Genomic DNA, 26,540 nt, shown 5'->3' with positions numbered 1-26,540 from the left:
TTTTGTCCAACCATGACTAAAAATGTTAAATGTATTTTTATAAAACTGTTAATTATAAATACAGCACCTTTAATGCATATTTATCTTTTCAGTTTTAGGCATTTTAACTGATAGGATCTACATTGCCCAACAGCATCAATTCACATGAGATTTGGAAAGCTCCAGCATTTTATCATCTTATGGAGGTTTAAGTAAGTCGTTAAAGGAAGTTGTGGCACTGAAAGACATTTCTTAGAGTGGAAAAAACACACAGAGAGGACAAAGATGTCTTCAAACAGGAGTCAAAATCCACATGGACTGAAACAGATTGGCTTGGACCAAATATGGGATGACCTGCGGGCCGGGATCCAACAAGTTTATACAAGACAGAGCATGGCAAAGTCAAGATATATGGAACTCTATACGTATCCTTAATGTAACTCCTATTACATGTGCCTTACCTTCTGCAAAAGGCATAATTGATTGATAAGCTACTGCAAAATATGAATATTATTGGCAGTAATTTTTTTTTCTTGGTGACTAATAATTTTTGTTAAAAATGTAGTTTTAGGTGATTGAGGTTAATATGCTTTTTAATGGGCTAGGTGGTTGGGGAACACAAAATTAAACTTACAATTTAAAATTATTAAACTACAATTTAAAAAAAATGCAAAGCCTGTCTACTGACAGTACTATATATTTTCATTAGAGCGAACTATTTTGTGCTTGCTGTTATATACAGTCCATTTCCAAAACAGTTGACACTGGTGTAAAACGTAATTAGAAAAGAATGGGGAGATTTGCAAATCATTTAAACCGTATATCTATATGTGCCAGCAAAGTTGTGTAATACTAAGTAGAGCATCCCAGAGAGGCTGGAGCTCTCAGAAGTAAAGAGGTACACCACACTGCAAGGGCAAATATTGCAGAAATTGAAGAATAGCGTTTGTCAGTGTAAAATTGCAAAGAATTTTGGTATTTCATCTTCAGAGAGTCCCAAGTTATATCTGTGAGCAAGGGACCAGGCTGAATGTCAATATTGATATGGCATTGTTCTTTCGGCCCTTTGATAGCACTGCAATAAAAACAGACGCAATAATAAGGAATACTTTCAAAAACCATTGTCTGTTAGTACAGTTGACCACTGCATCCACAAATGCAAGTTAAAACCCTACTATGCAAAGAAGAAACCATGTATAAACAAGATCCAGAAGCACCACCACCTTCTCTGGACTCGAGAAGAGACTATCTGTGTGAGGGCACAGTTCAAAAACCTACATCTGTGATGGTATGCGGGTAAATTAGTTCACATGCCTTGGGAAGCTTGCACATCTGGAAAGGCACCATTAATACTGAACAATCTACAATACATATAGATTTTACAACATATGCTGCCGTCAAGATGATGTATTTTTCTGGGAAGCTCTTGCCAATGGCTCCATAGTAAAAGCCCTGTGCTGGCCTGCCTACAGTCCAGCCTGACACCTATTGAAAATATTAAGTGCATTATGAAACGAAAAATATGAGAAAGGATACCTAAACCCTATATCAGGCCAGAATGGGACAATGTTTCCCTTCCAAAATTGTAGCAGTTGTTCTCCCCAGTGTTAAGAACGGGTGATGCAACACAGTGGGAGACAAGCAGGTGAAACAAACCCCTGATCCAACATGTTGCTGGCATCTCATTTTTAAAAATAAAGCATATATTCTTTCATGAAACAATAACATTTCTCAATTTAAACATTTCAAACTATTTGCAAATAAGTATAAGGTTTACATGATTTGCAAATCATTATATTCTGTATTTCTATTTCATAATGTCCCAACATTTTTGGATTGAGAGAGAATGGAGTGCTCTTTGTAATAGGCCTTTCCTTGCATTTTTGTTTATGTATATGTTTCCAGAAACAAAGTTTACATATGTGTTTATGTGTTAAAAGAATTCTATAGGGTATTTTTTAAGTATAGTTAACCGTACATTTTTATAATTTATTTGCAATGTATTACATTATCATAAATATCTTTAAAATGATATCATATGTATCCAAGTATTCCTAATATATATAACGCTCACTTCCATGCAATGCAAAGATGGTTTAATATCAGTGGTTACTGAACTTTTTTGGTTCAAGCCCCAACATGGAGAATAAGCCTTTGTACAGGCTGCACCTAGCCCCATAGCAGGTTACAATTCTAGGAAAGCATCAGCCTATTTAGCCACAGTTACATTAAAATATAGGACGCCGTTTCCTTTGTAAAATATTCTGCATTAATGTACTGTCTTAAGAACTGAGCAGCAGGGGGCGCTGCTGTTACAGATTCATTACATTTACAATTTATAAACGCCTTAAAGGGGAAGGAAAGTCATTTCACAATTGGGGGTGCCAAATGTTAGGCACCCCCAATTGAATGTATTTACTTACCTGAAACCCCGGGCCGGTGTTCCTATTGGCAGAAAACTGCACCGGCCCGTAGTTATTCCACCAAGCACCAGAGAGTGATCCTCTTCGGGCTTCTTCCTTCTTCAAATTTCACGGGGCAGACGCATGTGCAGTTGAATGAAATAGCTGACTTTTTAGTTAAAGTTCAGCTTTTCACTCTAATTCTCATGCGCAGCCGCCAGAATAAAGAAGAAGCCGGAAGAGAATCGCTCTGTGGTGCTCGCTGGAATAACCCCGAGCCGGTGCAGTTTTCTGCTGATAGGAACAACGGCCCGGGTTTCAGGTAAGTAAATAAATTCATGTGGGGGTGCCTAACATTTAGGGATGCACCGAATCCACTATTTTGGATTCGGCCGAACCCCCGAATCCTTCACAAAAGATTCGGCGGAATCCGACTCCTAATTTGCATATGCAACACATTTTTTACTTCCTTATTTTAAGACAAAAAGTCACAATTTCCCTCCCCACCCCTAATTTGCATATGCAAATTCAGATTCGTTTCGGCCAAATCCTGCTTAAAAAGGCTGAACCCGAACCAAATCCTGGTTCAAGGTCCTGTGTAATGTGTCTTATTGCTTGGATTTATCAAGCCCTGATTGTAAGGCTGTTTTTTTTTTGTATTTATGAACAATCTTTTTGTGCTATTGGGTAAAGTATATCATTTGAGAATCCTTTAACCAGTGCACAGACTATGTACTTAAAAACAAGCTGTACATCTTTTTATCTGGCTGCCATCCATGTATTATTCATAGAAGATGTTAAATATTTCTACCCTGAGCAGCTGCACAGACATAAATATCACTGTTTGTATGATATTAATGGATTTGCACTACAGCTCAAGTAAGATGTGAGCAGATTTGGAAAGTGTCCCCTGCATATTGTCATTTATACTGGAAATTGTCTGCTGCAGTCTTTCTCCTTGTAAATAGCTCTCCTGTTGTGTAAAGATCAGGAGGCATGTTTTTGGCAGCATGTTGTTTTGACCTAAAAGGAACTCCTCATCTTTCTAACTTGTTACGCCTTTTCTCCTTTAAAATAGAGCAAAATCCAATTTTTCTTTTAAAGTTTTATGTAGGAGAATTTCCTAGGTGCAAAATACATCTACAGTCTCATAACTGAAATGATAATAAATATATATAGATAGAGATAGAGATATAGATAGAGAGAGATATATATATATATAGAGAGATGTATAGAGAGAGAGAGATATATATATATATATATAGAGAGATATATAGAGATATATAGAGATATAGAGAGAGATATATAGATATATAGATATAGAGAGAGATATATAGATATATAGATAGATATATAGATATATATAGATAGATATATAGATAGATATATATTTATTATTTAGGTTTACGGCCATTCTAAATATAATGAAATTGCACTCTGATTCCAAATGTGCCTTGAGAACTGTAAGGGTTGTTCTACAGATGCAATTTTGGATGCCATTTTTTTTTTACCTACAGTGCAGTTTTTGTATCCCATAATTCTCAGCATCATTACGGGGGCACGCTAAATAATTTATTCTTTTTGCACACATAGCAAGTGCACAGAACAAGTGCAGGTGTAATTATGTGATGCTGACTGAATACAGCTATTTAAATGTGAAATCCTAAATTAAATTTTATGTACCCTTAGGGGCTGATTTAACAAAGTGTGAGATTAGAACTCACCATAGAAAAACTCACTCACTTTCTATTCATTCTTATGGGATTTTTAAAAGCATATTTATCAAATGGTGAACTCCATTGATAAATATGTTTCTAAAAATCCCATAGGAATGAATAAAACATGGACAAGTTTTTCTGCGATGCATTCTAATTTCACATTTTGATAAATCTGCAATATTTTATTATATTCTCCCCTTAACTACATTTAAAGGGAAGATACACCTTAAAAGGAGCTTTGAGGATAATGTAGACCGTTCTGAGAGTTTTTATAGTGGTCTCCATGTTTTATTCTTTGTGGTTTTTAAAATTTTGTGTTATTTTTTATTTTGTTTTGCAGCTTTCAGAATGTGGATGATATATGGGGTTGTTTTATCTAGCTAAAAAGTGTCAGAAATCTCCACCTGGTATGGGTGCGCCTAAATGAGCGAGTAATAGTGTTTTTTACCCCAAAAGTGTTCAAGTGATAGATTCTGGTGAAATGGAGTAATATTAGAGGCTCTATGCCTAACTGAAAATCTCCTTGTGTGTGTTATCAGCTTTTTGTTGGCACCAAAACAAATATTTAGAGAAGGGGAAGAAATCCAAGAAGACCAAAAATCTTGTGTCTATTATTGTAAGGTGTTTGTAAAGGTGGACTTCTTCTCTTTTCTGTGTTTTATGCTTTTTTTAATTTATGAATGTTTTATGCTATCAGGTTTGCCCCTTTTGTGTGTTCCTTAATATACCCTTTGAGACATGTTTATAACTATTGCACCAGTGTGCACCAGTCTAACCAAGCACGGGGGGCTGGAGTACCACCATCAAAATCTAAAAAAGGCCAGACTCCTGGAGGTGCCCAGTTCGTTGGTCTGGAGCTGTACAAAAGGCTAAAGGAGTTCCTGAAGAATTACTTGACAAATCTCCTAAAGGTAAGTTGTTGATTTTATTATCTGTGAAGGAAAGCAATATGTACGTATGTATAACTTTATTTGTAAAGCGCTGTTAAGGAGCCGCAGTGCTGTACAGTGTATAAAAGTACAATATATATATATATATATATATATATATATATATATATATATATATATATATATATATATATATATATATATATATATATATATATATACACAAGTATAAGAAGACGGGGTAGACAAATCACATAATAAATATACACACAAATCATATCAGGACAAAGAGCTTAAGTGCTATGTGGTTAGAGAAATAGTGGGAAGGAGGTCCTTGCCCTGTAGAGCTTACAGTCTAAGTGAAACACATTATTCAGTTTGCCAGTGGCACTACTACTGTGCAACTGTCAGTTTAAATTAAATGCTGTAGCGCACTGGGGATGACCTAGCTACCAGCTGCAGGTTACTAGTAGTTAACAGTTCAGTTTTGCTGCAGCTGCTGATCTGCCACCACCTGTATTCTAAGCATCAAAGTATATTGTTTTGTTTCAGTGGTCTTCTTTATCTACTAGACAGGTCTTGTGCATCAAAACCTATTGCTAAAGCTTTTTGCAGTGATAATAAGAGAAAATAACCTACACTTGTTTTTAATATTTTCATATGGAATTTTTACTGTATAGAAGGCCATTGAAATGGTTTTGGGATATGCTTTATGAATATGTTCTCCTCAGGATGGAGAAGATTTAATGGATGAGAGCGTACTGAAGTTTTACACACAGCAATGGGAAGATTACAGATTTTCAAGTAAAGTGCTGAATGGAATCTGTGCATACCTCAACCGGCACTGGGTTCGCCGTGAGTGTGATGAAGGTCGCAAAGGAATATATGAAATATATTCTGTAAGTTAGATACTATTTGCTTTAATAACAAAATCTCTTAAATAGTTTGCTTGATAATATAGTGAATAAAGTACCCCCTCTTGTAAATTATAAGGTTATTATAAGTTACCGAGGAGTTTCATGACCAAATAAAAGCACGAGGCCAAAGGCTTTTATACAGGTCATGAAACTCCGAGGTAACTTCTAATATCCTTATATTTTGCAACTGGGGGTACTTTATTTATTATAATACCCAAGTTTCAGTGAGTCATGTGACAGAAATGACATCAGAACTCACTGTTTATAAGGATATAATTTACAAGATATTCATGGCTTTTGTGTGTTATAGAGCATCTTATTTAACTTGCTGAAAGTTTCCTTGACAGGTCTTTGTTTTTTTGTTCCTTCCTTCTAGCTGGCCTTGGTGACATGGAGGGATTGTCTGTTTAAGCCATTAAATAAGCAGGTAAAGCTCCACACCTTGTTATACAGTCATACTTATTGTTTATGAATGTTATTTGTGATGTTTGTGTGAAAATGTTATTCATGTAGCTGTTGTTCAACATAGAGACACTGGGGTCAGCTGCAGGTTAAACACTGAAAGTAATCATCTGGTTGCCATGGGTTACTGCTCAGGAGCCAATTTGCCCAGTGTTTATAAATGAGCCCCACTGTGTTATTGATCCTGAAAATATAGCATGGTAGAAAGGCAAAGCGTTTGCTATTTCCCATTCCTTCCCCTCTCAAATATAACTGGTTTGTTAGTTTTTTGCTGTTTTTTTTTTTTTTTTTTTACCATTCACCACAGCAAATAGTAAGCAATACACAAGGAAAGCAGTGATGCAATTATATAATACTTTAGGCTGCTATGTTCAGAAACCTGAATTACAAAATATAATTCAGATGTTGGCCTCCAAAGCCCTGACTTTGTGTGGAGCATTCACAGTTTTCTATGCCAAGGGCAACTGAGGTGTTCATTCTCTTCAGCAGAAACATCTTCACTAGTAATATGTGTAGTCATTGTTAATTCTGCACATTCAAGATTGTAGACTTTTTTTTTTTTTTTCAACCTGCCACATATTTCTTTGCATCACAACTTCACCTGCATTTACATATACAGGGAGTCTTCGAGTTATATACACCCGACTTACATACAACTCACAATAACAAACAGAGGCTGTTACATTATTACAGTAACATACTATGTTTTGCTTGACTCTTATTAGCATTTAGCTTTAATAAGCCGTCTATGGTGTGTTGTCTACTGCGGGGCACAGAAAGGTAAAAATAAATACTGTTATAACAGACATGTCTAAGTTGCATCTAAGTTGCATCTAATAAGTAAATGTATATGTTTCAACATAAGAACAAACCTACAGATGATATCTTGTACGTAACCCAGGGACTGCCTGTAACATAAAATGGCAGTGGCATTAAGTCATTAAAGGTAAAATATTTTTGTGTATTTTTTTTGGTCTGTTTCACAAGGTAACAAATGCTGTGCTGAAACTGATTGAAAAGGAGCGAAATGGTGAAACAATAAACACCAGGCTTATAAGTGGAGTAGTGCAATCTTATGGTAAGTGCAGTGTTAATCTTTATGTATTTGCTAATTCTACAATAACCTCTACATGTGACTCAGAACAATACAGTGATCTGCATATTAGATATTGGGCAAGTGCGGTGAAGTTTTCTTCTGCACAATGGGGACCTGTTTCACTGTTTGAAAAATATAATGAAATATATTAAATAAATGAAAATCTTATGTTATTATTTCTCCTTTGTTCACGTGATTTTTTGTAAACATTTGTGCCCTATTGATTTGTTTTGGTCCCTTGAACCTTCATTAAGTAGGATAAACCGTAGCACTAGTCCTCCCTTAAAATTAGTTTGCCTTTATCCCATATGGGTGGGGGTCCCTTCTATCCAGTTATCCTCATGGTATATGTATCCTCATTGCCTACCCTACTGTATTACAGGGTGGTACAGGCAATGTTCCTTTCTTCCCCCCCACAGGGACCAACACTTAGATCACAAGTTGATTTTCATTCAAAACAGCTTCTATGAATAAAACTTGATCAGTGCCACCCTCAGAAAATAATTTATTTATTATTTTAATTCTTTTTACAGTGATGTGTGTGTGTGTGCTAGCAGAATTATCTGTTGAGAGACCCTCTTAAATAATTTATTTGCTAATGATCTGATTTTATCTGCATGATTTTCTGTCCCCAAATATGATAGGAGAAAAGCTTAGTCACTTTGCTTCACGTTGTTGCAAGTTAAAGGATCCTTGCAATAAAATGCATCATGTTGCCAATGTAAAAAAACAAAAAAAAAATCACAAAGCTGTAAAATATGTTATTCTTTCAAGTTGAGCTTGGCTTGAATGAAGATGATGCATTTGCCAAAGGCCCAACGCTGACTGTTTATAAAGAGTCCTTTGAGTCCCAGTTTTTGGCAGACACAGAACGGTTTTATACAAGAGAGAGCACAGAGTTTTTACAGCAGAACCCTGTCACAGAATATATGAAAAAGGTAAGTCTACTCTTAAAAATGGTCTATTCTCCTACTTGGATGAGGTAACCTAGTTCCAAAGAGACACAAGCAGGCTTAGTGTAACCTTGTATGTAAAGTATTATAAATAATAACATTAAAAGTACATGCTGTCATGCAGTCACTTGGCAATGCGACTGCTACACACATTATATAGGGCTAGATAGCGCTCTCTCTTCATCGATTACACCATTCACTATGCTTCTTTCATGCAAACATTTTAAGAATTTTAATTCTATCATATATAGAGAGCAATGATGGCTTTATTTGTATTCTCATGATTTTACTTACTCTGCATTTACCCTTTATTTAATAGTGAGTGCTGCCATGTTGATAATGCTTTTGTCATTTTTAGGCAGAAGCTCGGCTTTTGGAGGAGCAGCGCAGAGTACAAGTATACTTACATGAGAGCACACAGGATGAATTGGCGCGGAAATGTGAACAAGTCCTAATTGAAAAACATCTAGAGATTTTCCACACTGAATTCCAGAATTTACTTGATGCTGATAAAAATGAAGGTAAATATCGAAGATGGGCCAGTCTGCTCCAAACTTAACATCTTCAAGTATTGACTTGAATTGAACATGAAGGCCTCCAGCTATTATGGAAAACAACATCTAATTTCTGTGTAATGCTGAGAGTTGGTTTCCTAGCATACAACGGTGCATGCACACAAGAGTTTCAATAGAAATGCTTGACTTACTATTGTTTTATCAAAATAGATAGGCAGCCTGATGTATAACATGTGAACTTCCCAATGTGACTCTTTGTCATTGCTAAAGCAAAAACTTTCAAGAATGCTTAGATTCCCACTGGCCCTTGTGATTTGCCTAAATTTCACCTTTCCAAGTCCGTGCTAAGAATTAACAATATTACTTTCTGTTACTCTGTTACTTTCATACCCCGATCTAGCTAGTTTAAAGTCTTATGTACTTTTGCCTTACAGACTTGGGCCGTATGTACAATCTTGTTTCCCGAATCCAGGATGGTCTGGGGGAGCTGAAAAAGCTTTTAGAAACTCATATTCACAATCAGGGACTTGCTGCCATAGAAAAATGTGGGGAAGCTGCACAAAATGTAAGCCACTAATCCTGTATTTTTATTTCTGTATTTGCCTGTACTGTTGTAAACAGTAAACAAAGCACATATATGGCTTTTTGAGCCTAGGCTAAAGGCACATGTAGGGTGTTTTCAGCATTTAAGAGGAAATGTCTTATAAAGTCAGTCGTGGTCCATTTTTGCTGGAAAATGCAGTAGTGGTTATTGTATGGCACCTTAGATAAAAAGGTTCCTTGTTTGTTGAAGATTATTTTTAAATTGCTGTAGTAAACTTTGAATTTACTTGTACAACCTTATTATACTGTTAGGTTAAAAAGAAACTCACTGAAATATACTGTTAGATTCTTGGCCATAATTTTATGTATGAAGTCCTATCTTTTTTTTTTTTTTTTTTTTTTCAGGATCCCAAAATGTATGTACAGACTGTTTTGGATGTCCACAAGAAATACAATGCCCTAGTCATGTCTGCATTCAACAATGATGCTGGATTTGTGGCTGCACTAGATAAGGTAAGTAAAGTTCCATCTAAATTTCTCTGGCTAACAATGGCAGGGTATTTTTCTTTTAATATTTAACTCTTTATGGTACATCCTAGGCTTGTGGTCGGTTTATAAATAACAATGCTGTGACAAAAATGGCTCAGTCTTCTAGCAAGTCACCAGAGTTACTTGCCCGGTATTGTGACTCTCTCTTGAAGAAGAGGTAAGCAGAATTAGTCTTAAGTAAAAGTTTATGTATTATCTTATTGGTCAGAACCAGGGGCCAGTTTCTAAGACTACTTGAAAGTCCAGTGAGTCCTAACTGGGCTCCTTGTTCTGCATGTGTGACACCTTTTAAAGTATTTGTGTTGGTATATATAAATTGGGTAAGGCCTGAGAAATGCCTCTTATTTGGGGTCATAGTAAAAAAAAAAAAAAAAAAAAAAAAAAGCTTAACCCTTCACTGCAACTGAGATTTTATACTGCCTGTTAAAGGGGAACTCTGGCTTCCAAACCAAAACGTGGTAAAGAGGCCCACATAACACAGAAACCCCTAAAATACCCATCACAGTTACCCGTTTCTTCAAAAAGCATGAATAAATACCATTGTCTATGCTGAAATCCAGCTATTTAACAGTTCTTCGCTTTCTGCATCATTTGAAATCCTGGCATGGAAGGAGGGACTAAAAGACTGATGTTACAAATTGTAACAACTTCACCACAGTTTACAGGCAGCATGTAGAAACTATATAACCCATAATGCCTTGCACTGTGATGTTCTGTTCCTTATTGAAATCATGTCTGCAGGGAATTGTGGGGTTTGGAGGATGCAGGCTGAGGACAGTTGGCTTTTGATACAAGTAACTGCAGTCAGCCAGCTCAGCAAAGTAGTCAGAAAGATCAGCAGGGGGCTAGGCTTAAGGAACTGTCAGAAACCATTAAAAATCATGAAATGTATATTGCAAAGGTGCTTGAAATTATGTTTACTATTTTCTATTTAGGATTACACAATAGCACATACTGCTAGAAAAGTATATTTTTTAGAAAATGGTTTATTTATATGAAGTAGGGTTTAACATATGGGCTGTTTTATGCAATATATTGCATAGATGTTATGGGTGTATAGTTTTCCTTTAAATTAGTTGTATACCGGATTAACTTTCCAAGCACAAAACATTTCCTACCACCACTCTATTATCTACTGAAACTTTTATTTCTATTAAAACTTGATTTCTTTTGTGCAAAGTAAACTAATAAACACTTCTTTTGATTTTAAGTTCCAAGAACCCAGAGGAAGCAGAGTTGGAAGATACCCTTAACCAAGTGGTAAGCAGAAAATGTGCACGTTATCAAATGTATTGAATTACTGGTCTTCCTCCTCAGATCGGAAGTAAAAAGAGGAACACTATATTAATGTATATTTTTATTTTGCTGTATTATCCCAAACTAATTTCTTACTGTATAGAGAATCCTTTAAATGTTAAATAAACCCAGTAGGCTGGTTTTGCTTCCAATAAGGCTTAATTATATCTTGGTTTGGATCAGGTACAATGTACTGTTTTATTACAAAGAAAAATGAAATAATTTTAAAACATTTGTATTTTTTTGGATAAAATTAAGTCTATGAGAGATGGCCTTTCCTGTAGTTGGGAGCTTTCTGGATAATGGGCTTCTGGAGAGCGGATCCCATACGTGTACTAGTTCTTCCACATAGATGTACAGTACTGCAGATTATAGATCTACTTACACAAATATTGTAAAATGTTTTGTTTAATGTATTTTTCATATAAATGAGTGTTCAGTATCCTTAAGTAAATGGTATCTGTTTTGAAATTGTTCTCCTTTTAGATGGTAGTCTTTAAATACATAGAAGACAAGGATGTGTTTCAGAAATTCTATGCAAAGATGCTTGCAAAGCGCTTGGTTCATCAAAACAGCGCCAGTGATGATGCAGAAGCAAGTATGATATCCAAGCTTAAGGTAAGAGCTTCCTGCTACATGTTCTCACATTAATTACGTTTTTGTTAAAACATGTACAAAGAGGACACGACACATAAAGTAAAGCTGTTAAGGATGCAGTGGACACTTTATTAAATTATGGGGCCTGTGCCATATTTTGACGCTCATTATGCTATTCCTATTGACACTAAATCCAATATAGAGGTATGGGTACAAATAGGCGCAGAAGTACTTCTGCAAAAAGTGCCTTTATTCACAAACACAACATGTTTCAAGCATCATCGCTCTTTATCAAGTGTGAAGTTACCAAACAGTGAACATCCCATAAATACAATATGGCCCTCCCACCATACATATGATTGGTCAAAACAGCCACTGCTGTGAGGATTTTCAGCCTGGCTGGCTCAATTAACACAAGAGTCCAAAGTCTGTGTATTCCTAGTGATAAAGTCCAAAAGTCAAAATAACAATCCTTGTGCTCCGCACTGATCCACAGATTCAAACCAAAGTCCATAAATCAAAGTTATTTTTTCTTTTTTATGGGGGCTGTGGGAATAAATACATTAATTATCTTAAACCTCTGCACAGCCTATGGAAGGGCCTGCTGAAAAGCAATGTTAATCGAAACAAAATCTCATGTTTGGACAATTGTTACAATCTGAACTAGGAAATTGCTACACATGTAACTATATTGCTGCCAACAATTAATTATAACAAAAATGTTACTAATGTACCTTACCATACAGAAGAATCAAATTCAAAGGCAGCTCTAGCTGTTCGGGGAAGGAGAAGGAAACAAGACTAGTATTAAGTTCTATAGAAAACAAGCCACACTCCATTGATCGTTTAAACCTAATGGCTCCAATGCTTTACGTTTTTTTTATCCACAAGGCCTCCCTTTGTAAGAGTATTTTCTTTTTATCACCTCCTCTTTGGGGGTCATGTACCACCTCAAGTACCAACCACCTTAACTGTGACATATTATGTCTGTGTTGACTAAAATGTCATGAAACTGGGGTATCCGTGTAGGTGTTAGGTTTGAAGTTCTTAATGTCCCCTCTGTGTTCCTTGATTCTGGCTTTTATATGTCTTGTTGTCTGGCCGACATAGACTTCCCCACAGGGGCACTTTAACATGTACACCAACCCCGGTGTATGTAGCAAAGTGTTTAAGCTGCATCCTGTTCCCCTTGGGGTGTTGCACAGCTTCACCTTTAATGATTGATGAACAGCAAACACAGCTGAGGCAGGGAAAAGTACCTACATTAGGCTTGCTTTTGAAAATTCTTTCCATTCTTTTAAGTTCCCTCGCTTCAGCAGGTAAGACAATATCACGTAATGTGGAGCCTTTTTTATAGCTAAATAACGGTACATTAGAACAGATCTTGCCCATGTCTTTATTATTATGTAGTATTGGCCAAAACCTCTTTATGATTTTCTCAATAGAATTACTTTGTTTAGCAAATTTGCTAACGAATGGAATCCTCTTTGGGATATCCCTCATCTCTCCTTTTGTTTTCTTTGTCAATAATATGTTTCTTGGAATTTCTCCTACTTCGTTAGCGATCTTAGTTAGGGTTCTTTCATTACAGCCTTTTTCTTTAAATCTCTCAACCAACATGGATGCTGCTCTCCTATAACCCTGGTCACTAGAGGCTATCCTCCTGGCCCTAAGGAATTGACCTTTTGGGATGCCCTTGATGCAGCGGGGATTATGGAAACTGGACACTCGCTTTGGCAGAAAGGTGCTTCAGGCCTTGGTGGTTACTTCTACATAGGCCTCAATCCCCCACCATTAGCAATAGCAGCATGAGCGCGTCATCTGGGGAGAAAGGCTGCGCCTCTGACATGCGCATTAAACTATAATTGAGCCCAACGCGCCTCAAGGCTGCCTCGGGCAGCAGGGAGGAAGCTGCATTGAAAATTAGTGACGTCACCCGAGTCCACTGCTAGATTCTCTGCAGAGCGCTGTTCCTTCTTCTAGACACCACGGAGAAAGCATTAACTACGCTTTATAAGTTATGAATGTACCAGTCTTATGATAGAAATCTACTTACATTTACTCTTTCCTTCTCCTTTAACGGCGAGTACACAAAATCTCCTTTTCTGCCCCCTGCAGAGTGCCAAAAAAGTCCTATTGCTTAACCACCTTCCAGTTAAACAGTCCAATAGTCAACAGTCCTATTGGATGGCGCACTTCAGTCAATCTAATCTGATCAGTGCCATGCAGATTGAAGGGACAACTACTGTAGCACTGGATCAGTGAGCCTATTAAGTTGGCTATAGACACAAAGATTTGATCATACTAATCTCCGTTTCGTATGATTTTTGTGCCGTGTATGGAGTGGCCAGAGCATTTTTCGTGCTATGGCGATCAGCCGTTCAGGCGATCGGACAGGTTAGAAAATTTGTCGGCTACCGATAATATCTCTGCATGTATTGCCGATCTGACGATATCAGTGTGAGACTGTCACCAGCTTTTTTCAGACAATTGCTGTCAGGAGCAGAACATCATCTGATCTGTTCTTTTACTACTTTATTTGATCTGAATGCTTAGTGGCAGGTTGGGAGATGGCACCGATATGAAGGTAAATCTGCACGTATATAGCCACCTTTAGATGTCCTGTGAGCAGGGTCTGCTGTTGCAGAAAGTCGGTGACGCCCCAGCTGAGGGGGGAATCAGATTTGTTCAGGACTGACAAAGAGGAGCTGCACAGCTAAATATATTGGAAAAGCTTCATTTAAAAAAAAAAAACTATCCATTAGTAATGTAATGGCATGGGCTTTTTATTTTGTACATTTGTCCAAAGGTGAAAATCCCCTTTAACCTTTTGTTCTTCACAAACCTTGAAAGGGTATTCAGTCTTTTGGTATCAGTAGTTATCAGTCCTAAGGGTAAGGGTAGGGACTCACTGGACGATTTGTCGCCAACGTTTTAAAAAAGTAAATCGCGGCGACAAGACGATCGTCTTTTTTGAACAGCGATTCACAGCGACTATTGGCACAGAGCGATTTGTATCCCATTACTCTGTGCGGTACGTGCTCCACCCAAACTGGAAACGGTTTGTGCTTCCCGCTGTAACCTGCCGTCTTTACGTTCTTGCGTCATTGCGTTCGTATTGTAATTTGAATACAATTGCTGCTACTTATCTGTATGTGTGTGCGTGTCTAGGAGATTTCAGTGCTTTTCTAAGTACAGGCTATTTCTGATAAATCGCTCGGAAAAGGGTCTCAGTGCGTTTTGGAGCTACAGGTGATTCACAAACGCGCTGTGGGCACAGGAGCTGGCGTCTTTCATTTGGTTTTTTTCAGAGACAAAACGAGCGATATGTCGCCGCGATTTGCTTTTTAAAAACGTTGGTGACAAATCGTCCAGTGTGTCCTTACCCTAAGGCCACATGAGGCAACTTTGGGCGACTATTGAAAATGCATCGTCACGTGTGCATTAGAGCAGGCGACTTTTCTTTGTAGCCTATGGGGAAAAACGCTGAGGCAGCTCGGGGAGATAGTCGGTGAAAAGATGAGGTGGTTAGTCGCCAGGCGATAAAATCTCCCCGAATTTCCTCGTGTGGACTAGCCCTAAATGTGAGAGCATATCATTGCTTTGTAGATCAATTAAACCTTATCTCCTTACCTAGTATTCCAAGCTCACCAAAATGAAGCCACTGTTATTTTTGTAACCTGTTAAAGAGGCTAAAACTACTACTTAACTTAGAGTTTGCACCTTCCCTCGCAGAATGGTTATAACGGACCTTCCTGTACTATAATTATGAAATTCTTTTTTATGGGCTATGAATCTGTTAATAAACTGGGGTTTAGGCTGACGGTGGCTTGCTAAGGTTGCTTTTGAGCTAGAAAAGATCCTTATCTGCCTTGCAAAGCAGTTTATCGGAGGACCAAGTAAAAAAAAGAAACGTAGTTCTACAAACCATTTTAAAATGACTTCTAAACCCTTTAAACCTCTTTTAGTTCCCCTTTAGCAAGGTATAATTAACATGCAGAAGTGTCTTACCCATATTTAGTCATGTTTCCATGATAATTTTGCATGATCTGTACTGCCATAGTTTTTCAAACAGTTCTGGCTAAACTTGTGTTCTGCATAAATGAGTGACTCTCTTTGTGTGTGCATTTATGTTACAGCAAGCCTGTGGTTTTGAGTATACATCAAAGCTTCAGCGAATGTTTCAAGATATAGGCGTGAGCAAAGATCTAAATGAGCAGTTCAAAAAGCACCTGACCAATTCTGAGCCTTTAGACTGTAAGTACTGAGAACACGTTTGTAAATATTACATACTTCTATGGTTTATAGAACCTGGGAAATTTGTGTTACTGCAGATCCTCTTAAAATTGTTTGTGTGTTTTTTTTTTTTTTTGATTATCACAACATCGATTTGGATCTGATTAAATGATTTAGTATACGTATTTATAAGGGATTCAGAGTATCGTGGGTTTGGTCTGGCACAATATATTGGCAATGTGCATAAAAAATCCATGTGCAGTTCTATATGTGCTGCTAATCAAGTAGGTATTGGCTATTGTGTTATACGCCTCTAAAAATAGCTGAAAATTGCTCACTACCATAATATGTTTGCTGCAGATCTTGAGCATAATGTCTTGTTTAACTTGTCTTACAATCTGTCTTTCTCTATGCAGTGGACTTCAGCATACAGGTTCTGAGCTCTGGATCATGGCCCTTCCAACAGTTCTGTACATTTGCTTTACCTTCTGAGGTAAGCTCAGTCACATACATTGCTTATTGAAAGCAAATGGTTTGTGCACTAAATGAATATGCATGTGTTATATATAACAAACATAGGATATACGGTATATTTTCCTTTTTTCCATTAAACTGTCTGTAGTCTCTTTTTCTTATGTCAGGAGTAGAATATTAGCTGTAGGCTCCCTTCTTAGGGAATAACTTTAAAGGAGAAGTAAAGTTTGACTAAAGAAGTAGCTAGAAAGGTTGTAAATTATGTTTTGGGCTTCTGTACCAGCCCAAGGCAACCACAACCCTTTATCAGTAAAGATCTGTGCCTCCAAAGATGCCCCAGTAGCTCCCCATCTACTTTTCTGCTGATTTACTGTACATGCTCTGTGCTGTGCTTAGGGAACCACTCAAAATATACAGTACACATTAGAATATAAATGTCACAATATAAGGCTGATTAGTAATTAATACAGATAATTACTACATGGCAGCACATACACCAGTACAACTAGCATCAGAATTTAATAATCAGCCCTGTAGCATCAGCTTATGTTACAGGCCAACCTCATTTTCTGCTTGGTAATTTACGACGACCCCTAAGCTTAGCTGCTCAGAGTTTAAAAACCTGGACCGTTGCTGCTATTGACAAGCGGAAACTTTAGGCTGGTGCATTAAATTCAATATATAAAATATGGCATTTTTGACCATAGGCATTTTTAGGGTTTAATTCTCTTTTAAAAGTGGCATTAGATAAGTTTGTTTTCCAGACACAGAGCCCATGGGAACAAATACTTTCTTATTCCTTGACAGATCCAGCTGTGGCTTTTGATATCAACATGATAGTTACATGGTTATTTCATTTAAATGCGTTAGCACAGGGGTCCCCAGCCTTTTTTGGACCGGGGAGGGGTTGCGTCCAATTCTGCGTTAGCACACCTAATATGCACTGGCATGAAAAATATATTGTGCTTGCCATCTAGCTGACTTTTTTACTTGTGGGAAAGAATCACACTCAAACTCTTCTCCCATGATAGTTCCTGATAATGGTCACAGCTCCACAGTACCTAATTATACACACCTGCTAATGGCACAAACATACTAAACAAACCATACGTTTGGTCACATGAGCCAATTAACAGAGAGTTCTGACTTTTGCTCCCACACTTCTTCCTGTTACAGTTAGAGTTGTAGTATTTCTGGTCAGGTGATCTCTGAGGCAGCATAGAGACAATCACAAAATGGTGGTTCAAGGCAAGAGAATTAAAAGGGAAATATTTACCTAAATATATATTCAAGTTTGATGAGTTTTTTTGTATGCCACTTGATACTATCAACTATCTGTTACTCAAGTTTCCATTGTGGGGGTATAGTTTTCCTTTAACTGTGTGACCAACAGGTGGTGCAACATTCAAAATAAAAAACATTTCATAAATTATATTAGTTACAGCTTGCAACCAACAGATGGCGCAACTTTGCTAGAGCCCAACACATTTCTACATTCAACAGTGTTGCAGCTTGCAACCAACAGATGGCTCTACTGCACTAGAGCAACCTTTCATTAGGAATTAAATAGAAAAATAAGTAACAGTCTGCAACCAACAGATGGTGCAACTATATTAGAAAATGAAATATAACTAACTAAAAGTAACAGTTTTCAACCAACAGATGGCACAACTATATTAGAAAATGAAATAAAACTAACTAAAAGTAACAGTTTTCAACCAACAGATGGCGCAACTATATTAGAGAATGAAATACAACAAATAGAGATGGCACATCTATATTGGAGCAACATATTTAATAAAGAATTAAATTCAACAATAAGTTACAACTTGCAGCCATACTAGAATGACACATTTCATCAAGCTTCAAATAAATAAACCAGCAAATTACAAATAAATACACAATACATTCAATAAATAAATGTATTGAATGTAGCAGAATTTATTGAATTCTGCTACATTCAATAAATGGGAGCTAAAATCATTAGTGACACAATATATTTGAAAATGCTGTCAGATCTATTTCTATATTTATTCAAGAGATGTTTATATTATCTGTCGCTCTATTTCAAATTATGCGACACTTCATCCAATCCAAGGAACTTTTAGTGTATTGGGACTTTGATGATAAACGGGTAAGAAATACTTTGTGTTCATATATACAAGTCCCCAAAGATCACATGTAACTTATAGCAGCTACAAATCAGCAAGCATTCAGTAAATGTTATAAAAGAATGATTTTGGAATTTGGGAAGTATTTGTCTCACCAGAGTTTTGTGGCTACATAAGTGCATTATTTACATTGTGGTCTATGGCATTTATAAGTCCTTTTAAGTCCCTTGATGTGAGTAGAACTTTGCACCGAAATCTGAGGTTTTTTTAATGGCTCCTGTCACTAAACCTTTCCTACTAATTTTATCTGCTTTGCTTCTATCATAACATTGCTCACATTGCTTGTGTTTTTCTCCTGATATGGACCAATTTGTTTTAACCTGTAAAAATAGTCCACACTGAATGTTATTTATGCAGATTTATTCACTGTAGATGGATTCTTTCATGAATGTGACAATTCAACCCGCTCTGCATAATGAGAACACAAGTCCAATTTTTTTTTAAAAAGCATGTTTTTTTTCGGTTTCTCTTCCTTTACAGTTGGAACGCAGCTATCAGAGGTTTACAGCTTTCTATGCCAGCCGTCACAGTGGAAGGAAGTTGACATGGTTATACCAGTTGTCTAAAGGAGAACTCGTCACCAACTGCTTTAAAAATAGATACACATTGCAGGTGTGTTGCAACAAAGGAATGTGTTATGTATAAAACAAATTGTATGCACATGTTTTTTGGTGTGATGTGGAGATTCACAGTGCAGATAGTGTGGTTACATTGATTGCAACTGGAATTAATAAACATCTACAATAGTTTTGAGCAATGTCTCTTACCCTTGAAATTTGTTCCTGACATATATGGAGTGCTGTAATAAAAGACACTAAGTTTGCCCAAGAGCAGTAACTAATAGCAACCAATCGGCAGGTAGCATCTACTGGTCACCTGTTTAAAAGCAAACATCTTATTGATTGCTGTGGGTTACTGCTCCTCAGTAAACTTAGCTATGTATGGGGGATAGTGTCAGGATCAGGTGTTTGCCATTGCCCCATTGTCTACATGGCAGTTTATTTATAAGCTATAATAGAGCTTCTGAAAAAACTCACAACTTTTACCAATTCATTATATCAGTTTGTTATATTTAATTTCATATGCAACCCTTTTTTTCCCTTCATGTTTACTAGCACTTTAAAGGAACAGTAACGCCAAAAAATTTGTGTTTTAAAGGAATGACAATATAATGTAGTGTTGCCCTGCACTGGTAAAACTGGTGTGTTTTCTTCAGAAGCACTACTATTTTTAAAAGAAGCTGCTCTGTTGCCATGGAGGCAGCCATTGAGGCACAGGATACACAGAAGATAACATAAGTTCTGAAGAATCCCATTGTACACTACAGAGCTTATGTGCTATCTGCTGTGTATCCTGTGCCTTTTCTCCTTTTCCAGCTTGAATTACTGACCCCATGGCTACACAACAACTTGTTGATATAAACTATAGTCGTGTTTCTGAAGCAAATATAGGGTTTTACCAGTGCAGCATAACCATACATTATATTCTAATTACTTTTATACACGTTCATGTTTTGGTGTTACTGTTCCTAATCTGGATTTAATTCACCCACAAAGGCTAATTATTTCAGTAACTTTTAGTATTGCGTTGTCTTTGCTGTTTGTTGGGTAGGATTTATTGTGGCTTTTTTCCCTCATTCCTATTACAGGCATCCACATTCCAGATGGCAATCCTGCTGCAGTTCAACACAGAAGATGCCTACACAGTACAGCAACTGACAGATAGCTCTCAGATAAAAATGGTAACCTTACATAATCTATTGTCATATTCATATTAAGGCATTTTTCGTATAGCAACTGTGCTCATCATAAATTGTCATGGAAGTGATTATAATTATAATAGTTATGGCAACTGAGGTTGGGACTGTGTGGAACTATGCATTTTGATGGCTACTAGTAGTGCTTATTATAATACACACACATGCATTCCCATTTCCCACTTAGCCTTGCAGCTGTGTATAGGTTACTTCATTTCTAGCCTAATACTGTCAGACTAATGGCTAATGTCACGTGTTGGTTTTAGCATTTAGCAGATTTGCCACACATTATTGTAATCGCAACCTTCTCTCTCCAACCATTTTCATTCTGAATTTGTATTGAACCATCATCCTAAACCACTGATTTACTGACCAATAGAATGGAAGCTCTTGGTTCAATAAAGTCTCAGACTTGAAATTTTTAAGTTACTCATATCACACTTTGCTGGGTTTTTTATTGTATCAAGGATAAAATGATTTTAAATGTGTGTTTCTTTTTCCAGGATATTCTTGTGCAAGTTCTCCAAATTTTGCTAAAGTCTAAATTATTGGTAAGTTGCACATTTCCTAATGCTCACCTGAAGCAACCACAGGCAGAATAATTGTAGTCATAGCGCTCATTCTGATATAGTTCCAGAGATCCCCAGAATTGTAAATGAGCTTTCAGCTTCAAATTATACCTGACTGTCTGCAGAATTCACCAGGCTGGAGCATTTTTTTTTTTAAAGGGGAAGAGCTCAAGCTGGGGTCCTAGCTTAGCAATTATAATTACTAGGGGTATCTAAGAAGTTGTCAGCCACCAGGGATATAGCTTGCACTGGCCTTGGAAAGGATTTATTTTGTACTACAAACCACAATAGAGCAAACGGCTAAAGCTGCAGGAAGAAATATATTTGGCTTGTTAAAAGGATGACTTGATATAACATGACCATTGTTACTGAGCATCTGTGTTGAGCACAAATATATCATGAGCGTTTAACCAATAACAAGCTGAATGCATTTTTAATACTAAATAGTAACGAGTGCATGGCATTTTGCTGTCCTTGCTGTAGCACTATTAAACTGTATCATACTGAGTGGGTTGTATCTGTGCAAATCTCTTAAATGTCTTCCCTTTTTTGATGTAGGTTTTAGAAGATGAAAATGCAAATGTGGATGATGTAGACTTGAAGCCGGATATTTTAATAAAGCTCTACCTTGGTTATAAGAAGTAAGTTTAGCAGCATATGTAGGATGACAATTCTATGAAAGGGGCTAACAATATAATTCATTACCTTGTAATCGCATCTAATTAGCAGCAGTTGGAGCATTTATGTTGATATTTGGAAAAAGATGGTTTGTACCAAGTCTTTTGTAACTAGAAGCAAAGTAAAAAGTATTCACTGGAGCAGCTTTGGAGAGATGTACTTCTGGTTTTGCGTATGCAGCACTTCAATGCAAAGTAGCCAACATGAATAGCAGTGGATAAATAGATTACACATAAATATTGTTGGGGTTTTGTTTTCCCATCCTGCAGTCTGTTTGGATTAGGGACCCTGGATTGTATCTTAAAGATACCGTAACTCTTTTTTTTCCTTTGCAGCAAGAAGTTACGAGTGAACATAAATGTGCCCATGAAGACAGAACAGAAGCAGGAACAGGAAACAACGCACAAAAATATAGAGGAAGACAGAAAATTGCTCATCCAGGTACTTTCTGTTCTGCTCAATATTGATTGGCCTTTATCCACTCTATGTATACTTATATATGTATACTCCTATGAATGTTGCGGCCCCTGTTCTGGAATATCTGTAGTGTACACTGTTTAGCCAATATTTTCTCTTATGCTGTATTATAACACTGTTGTTGGAGTAGTGTTTAGAATTTGCCCTTTATATAGGCAGACACATATACACATTCAGACTTCAGAAATAGTCCAGTGGGGCCTGAAACATTGCTTTGCTATTGTTGTTTTATTATTTTGAGCCAATAAATTAATATTTTCGCATGTGTGCTGCAATAAATGTTTTTTTCTGTTCTAGGCAGCCATTGTGAGAATAATGAAGATGAGGAAGGTTCTGAAACACCAGCAGCTTCTTGGAGAAGTGTTGACTCAGCTGTCCTCCAGATTCAAACCACGGGTCCCTGTTATCAAGGTGGGTTCAGCAAATACAGTGTTGGTATCCTACTAAATACTATCAATAAATAACTACTAAATACTTTAAAGAGGTTCTGATGTTTCTCACTTAGTCCCTGCTGCCTCTCTACTACAACCCAGGGCAGCCTTCCTTAATAACTACCCCTCTTATTAGTGACCAGTTCACTGATACTGTCCCTCACCATGAGAAAAGAGATTTATTTCCCATATACCTGTAAAATCTCCAGGACTGAGCGAGCAATGTACAGAGCCATTGCTTGTTGTAGACGCCCCCTGCATATTTATTTAACCCTCAGAGTGCAGGCCCAAAAACACCAAGGATAAAGAGCTGTAGGTCAGTATTTTATTATTCGACAGCAAAAGTAGAATATTTCAAAATGTTTACTCGATGCATTAATTGTAGTTGCAAATGCACCAAGAGGAGAAAGTTGAATTAAATTGACTTTCCTCAGAAGCAGAACATGCACATCAGGAAACTCAATCTCATTGCAAAAGGTTTCTGTGCATTTGGTTATTATTTATGTGTCTTGTTATATGTTGCTACTTCCTTACTTAATGGGTTCCAGATAAAAGATCTATACCGGTATAAATCTTAACTGGGACCAGTGTATGTTTGTGTTTATTGTATTAAATATGTCCTACCTATTCTTAAAAAAAAAATGAATTTTCTGAAATATTCTGAATGGATCTGCTTTTGATTTTATTCCCTTCTCTTTAAATCAGCAGAGGGAGGATGACTTTAAAGCAGTAGCATACAATTACACTATATAATAACATGCTGGACCCCTACAAGTTTTAAATAGCAACACTCCACAAAAACTGCTCTAACTCGGCCAACTAATGACCTTATCAGCTAAAGTCAAAAAAGACCTCACATGCACATGTGGAGATTGCTTTCTATATTATATGTCTATATTGTATGTCTATATTATATGTCTATTAGTGACACTTGACATTATGTCCCTGCAGTAGCAGAAGGAGCGACGCTGGGATTTAGCTAAGGATCTCTATCTTAAAGGAACAGTAACACCAAAAACTGAAAGTGTTTTAAAGGACCAGTAACAGCAAAAAGAATTTGTTTGTATGCTACGAAAAAAAGACACCAACTCATATTAATATTAAACTTTAAAGTTGCTAGGTCTTTATTAAGAAATAACTTACCGAAAGTCCGTTTGGGCTCCTCTTCAGAAACGGCGACAGGGTGACAATCGATTGTGTGCCGCTCGATTTCTCCTCTTCTTATCTCCTATAAGGCAGGCAGGGAGTAGAAATGGAGCGCCGTACGATGGATCGCCGATTGCCTTTTCTGAAGAGGAGCGCAATCGGACTTTTGGTAAGTCATTTCTTAATAAAGGCCTAGTGACTTTAAAGTTTAATATGAGTTGGTGTCTTTTTTTCATAGCATACAAACAAATTTTCTTTTAGAAACATTTTTTGCTGTTACTGGTCCTTTAAAGTAATGAAGGGTAAATCTGATCTGTTTGCTTCAGAAACACTACTATAGTTCATATAAACAAGCTGCTGTTTTGTAGCAATGGTGGAAATTGAAAAAAGACTATATGGCACAGGTTAAATAGTGGATACCAGATAACACCATTATGTTCTACAGAGCTGATCTACTGTGTAACCTGAGCCTTTCCTTTTTTGAATGGCTGCCCCCATTGCTACACAGCAGCTTATTTATATAAACAATAGTAGTGTTTCTGAAGCAAACACATCAGTTTTACCAGTGCAGGGCAACACTGCATTATATTTGTATTACTTTAAAACACAAATTTTTTGATGTTACTGTTCCTTTAAGGCTGATAGACAGAGAGAGTTGACAACCGCGGTTAAATCTGTGCTAACATCAAATCTCCCTGGTAGGTCGCTAGTGGTAACACAAATCAGGTGATCTATTCAACCAATTCTCTCTACAGAACACCCTCTCTATGATTCGTTTAAAAATGGACTGAGAACGAGTGTATTGTCTAACGACCTTCTGTTTCCTCCCCAGAAATGCATTGATATCCTTATAGAAAAAGAGTATTTGGAGCGCGTGGATGGAGAAAAGGACACATACAGTTACCTGGCTTAAATAACATTTTTATACATATATTTAGTGATTGCCTGAGTGGTAAACGTCATTGGTGTGACACTCGGCAGATAGTAAACGTTACGTGATGGAACGAATGGAGACACAAATGAACTTCACAAGGACGATGTTGCTGCTGCTACTGCCTGGGTCCTTCTCTTTTTAACAACAGCACTTCCAAAAGCCAGCCTCCGCTCTCCACTGGAACTGCTCAGGACTGAGACTATTCATTGGAGCAAGTACATATGGAAACAAGGACAGCCACATGCTGGGATTTAGGGAGAGAGGGGAGCCTGTACCCAGAGAGAAGTTTGCATGCTACCACTCCTGTAAACCAATACACCTTGGCTGGAGCAGCAACAGCCGTCAGTCAATGAAGCAGATCAGTCCCTAGGGTTGTGGCGGCACACTTTAGCCAGTCTGAATGGACCTAATGTATCCGCTATGAAAACCCATTTGTATAGTGTGTTTCATTTTTTTTAATGTGTGAAAAATAAAAACAGGAAAAAAAAAATCAATTTCTGTACAAGGTGCATTGGCTTTTTTTTTTGTGTCAAGTTTCCTTCTTCTAAATGTAAATAAAGATAATTATGAAAATGTTTCGCTAAAGTTCCCTCTGCTATTTAAGTTCATTTTATTTTGTTGCTTTTGTGCTCCGCTTGATAAATATTTACCTTATGTACATTTTTATATTGACATATAATCTTTAAAAATATATAGGTATTTTTTCCACTTGTAATATGGTGTAGCCTGGACAGAACAGCAAGCGCTTATTTTACTGAAGCACCTCTTGATGCTTCCCTGCTCATTGTACAGCTATGGGAACTGTTATCTGGAAACCTGTTATTCAGAAAGTTCCGAATTACAGGAGGGCCTCCCATAGACTCCATTTTATCAAATTTTTAAAAATGGTCTCCTTTTTCTCTGTAATAATAAAACAGTACAGGTATGGGATCCATTATCCAGAAGCCCATTATCCAGTAAGCTCTGAATTACAGAAAGGCAGTCTCCCATATATATCTCCCATTATAATCAAATAATCCAAATCTTAAAAAATGATTTCCTTTTTCTCTAATGATGAAACAGTTCCCTATATTTGATCCCAACTAAGATATAATTAATCCTTATTGGAAGCAAAACCAGCCTATTGGGTTTATTTAAGCTTTATAGGTTTTTCCAGTACACTTAAGGTATGAAGATCCAAATTATGAATAACAGGTCCCATAGCATTCTTGATAACAGGTCCCATAGCTGTAACGGGAGGCACTCTCTACTTCAGTGAAGTTAAGCAGTAGACTTCCAGCCCAGGTGAGACAGCAGGGGGGGGGGTGTACTGCCCTGGCTTTGCTTTAAAACCCAGTATATAACTCAAGTTTTGGAAGAAATACTGACTTTCCTTCCCAGAATTCCATTGGCTTTGCATAGAAATAATGAGATGCTCTCCTATGCCATTATTATGTACAGGTATGGGATCCATTATCCATAAAGTTCTCAATTACAAGGTCTATCAAATAATTTAGATTTTTAACATTGATTTCCTTTTTCTCTGTGATAATAAAACCGTACCTTGTACTTGATCCCAGGTAAGATATAATTAATCCTTATTGGAGGCAAAACAATCCTATTTTAATTTAAGACTTTAGATAAATCTTAATTAAGACTTAAGGTATGGAGATCCAAATTACAGAAAGATACTTTATCCAGGCAACCTCAGGCCCGAGCATTTTGGATAACAGGTCCCATACCTGTTTAACACAATATGAGACTCTGGTACT

The 26,540-nt window shown here is 37.0% G+C and overlaps 1 protein-coding gene across 4 annotated transcripts in view; it reads left to right on the top strand.

Moving 5' to 3' along the window:
• The window catches only part of cul1.L (cullin 1 L homeolog), a 48,733-nt gene extending 23,442 nt beyond the window's left edge, over window positions 1-25,291 (top strand). For 3 of the 4 annotated variants that reach the window (XM_018266693.2, XM_041565571.1, XM_041565572.1), the window contains 21 exons: window positions 93-404; window positions 4,836-5,010; window positions 5,721-5,888; window positions 6,283-6,333; window positions 7,356-7,446; window positions 8,239-8,402; window positions 8,776-8,938; window positions 9,367-9,497; window positions 9,881-9,988; window positions 10,075-10,181; window positions 11,236-11,284; window positions 11,807-11,938; window positions 16,057-16,174; window positions 16,570-16,646; window positions 19,279-19,410; window positions 20,447-20,539; window positions 21,058-21,105; window positions 21,682-21,764; window positions 22,137-22,242; window positions 22,576-22,689; window positions 24,688-25,283. In XM_018266693.2, the coding sequence (XP_018122182.1) occupies window positions 265-404; window positions 4,836-5,010; window positions 5,721-5,888; window positions 6,283-6,333; window positions 7,356-7,446; window positions 8,239-8,402; window positions 8,776-8,938; window positions 9,367-9,497; window positions 9,881-9,988; window positions 10,075-10,181; window positions 11,236-11,284; window positions 11,807-11,938; window positions 16,057-16,174; window positions 16,570-16,646; window positions 19,279-19,410; window positions 20,447-20,539; window positions 21,058-21,105; window positions 21,682-21,764; window positions 22,137-22,242; window positions 22,576-22,689; window positions 24,688-24,768 (2,331 nt within the window). In that variant the 5' untranslated portion in view covers window positions 93-264 and the 3' untranslated portion in view covers window positions 24,769-25,283. 4 annotated transcript variants of the gene reach the window in all.
• The last annotated feature ends 1,249 nt before the right edge of the window (window positions 25,292-26,540 follow it).

Source organism: Xenopus laevis, chromosome 6L, assembly GCF_017654675.1.
Source record: "Xenopus laevis strain J_2021 chromosome 6L, Xenopus_laevis_v10.1, whole genome shotgun sequence".
Taxonomy (NCBI): Eukaryota; Metazoa; Chordata; class Amphibia; order Anura; family Pipidae; genus Xenopus; species Xenopus laevis.
Note: the sequence above shows the minus strand (reverse complement) of the source record. Positions and strands in the feature narration are given on the sequence as shown.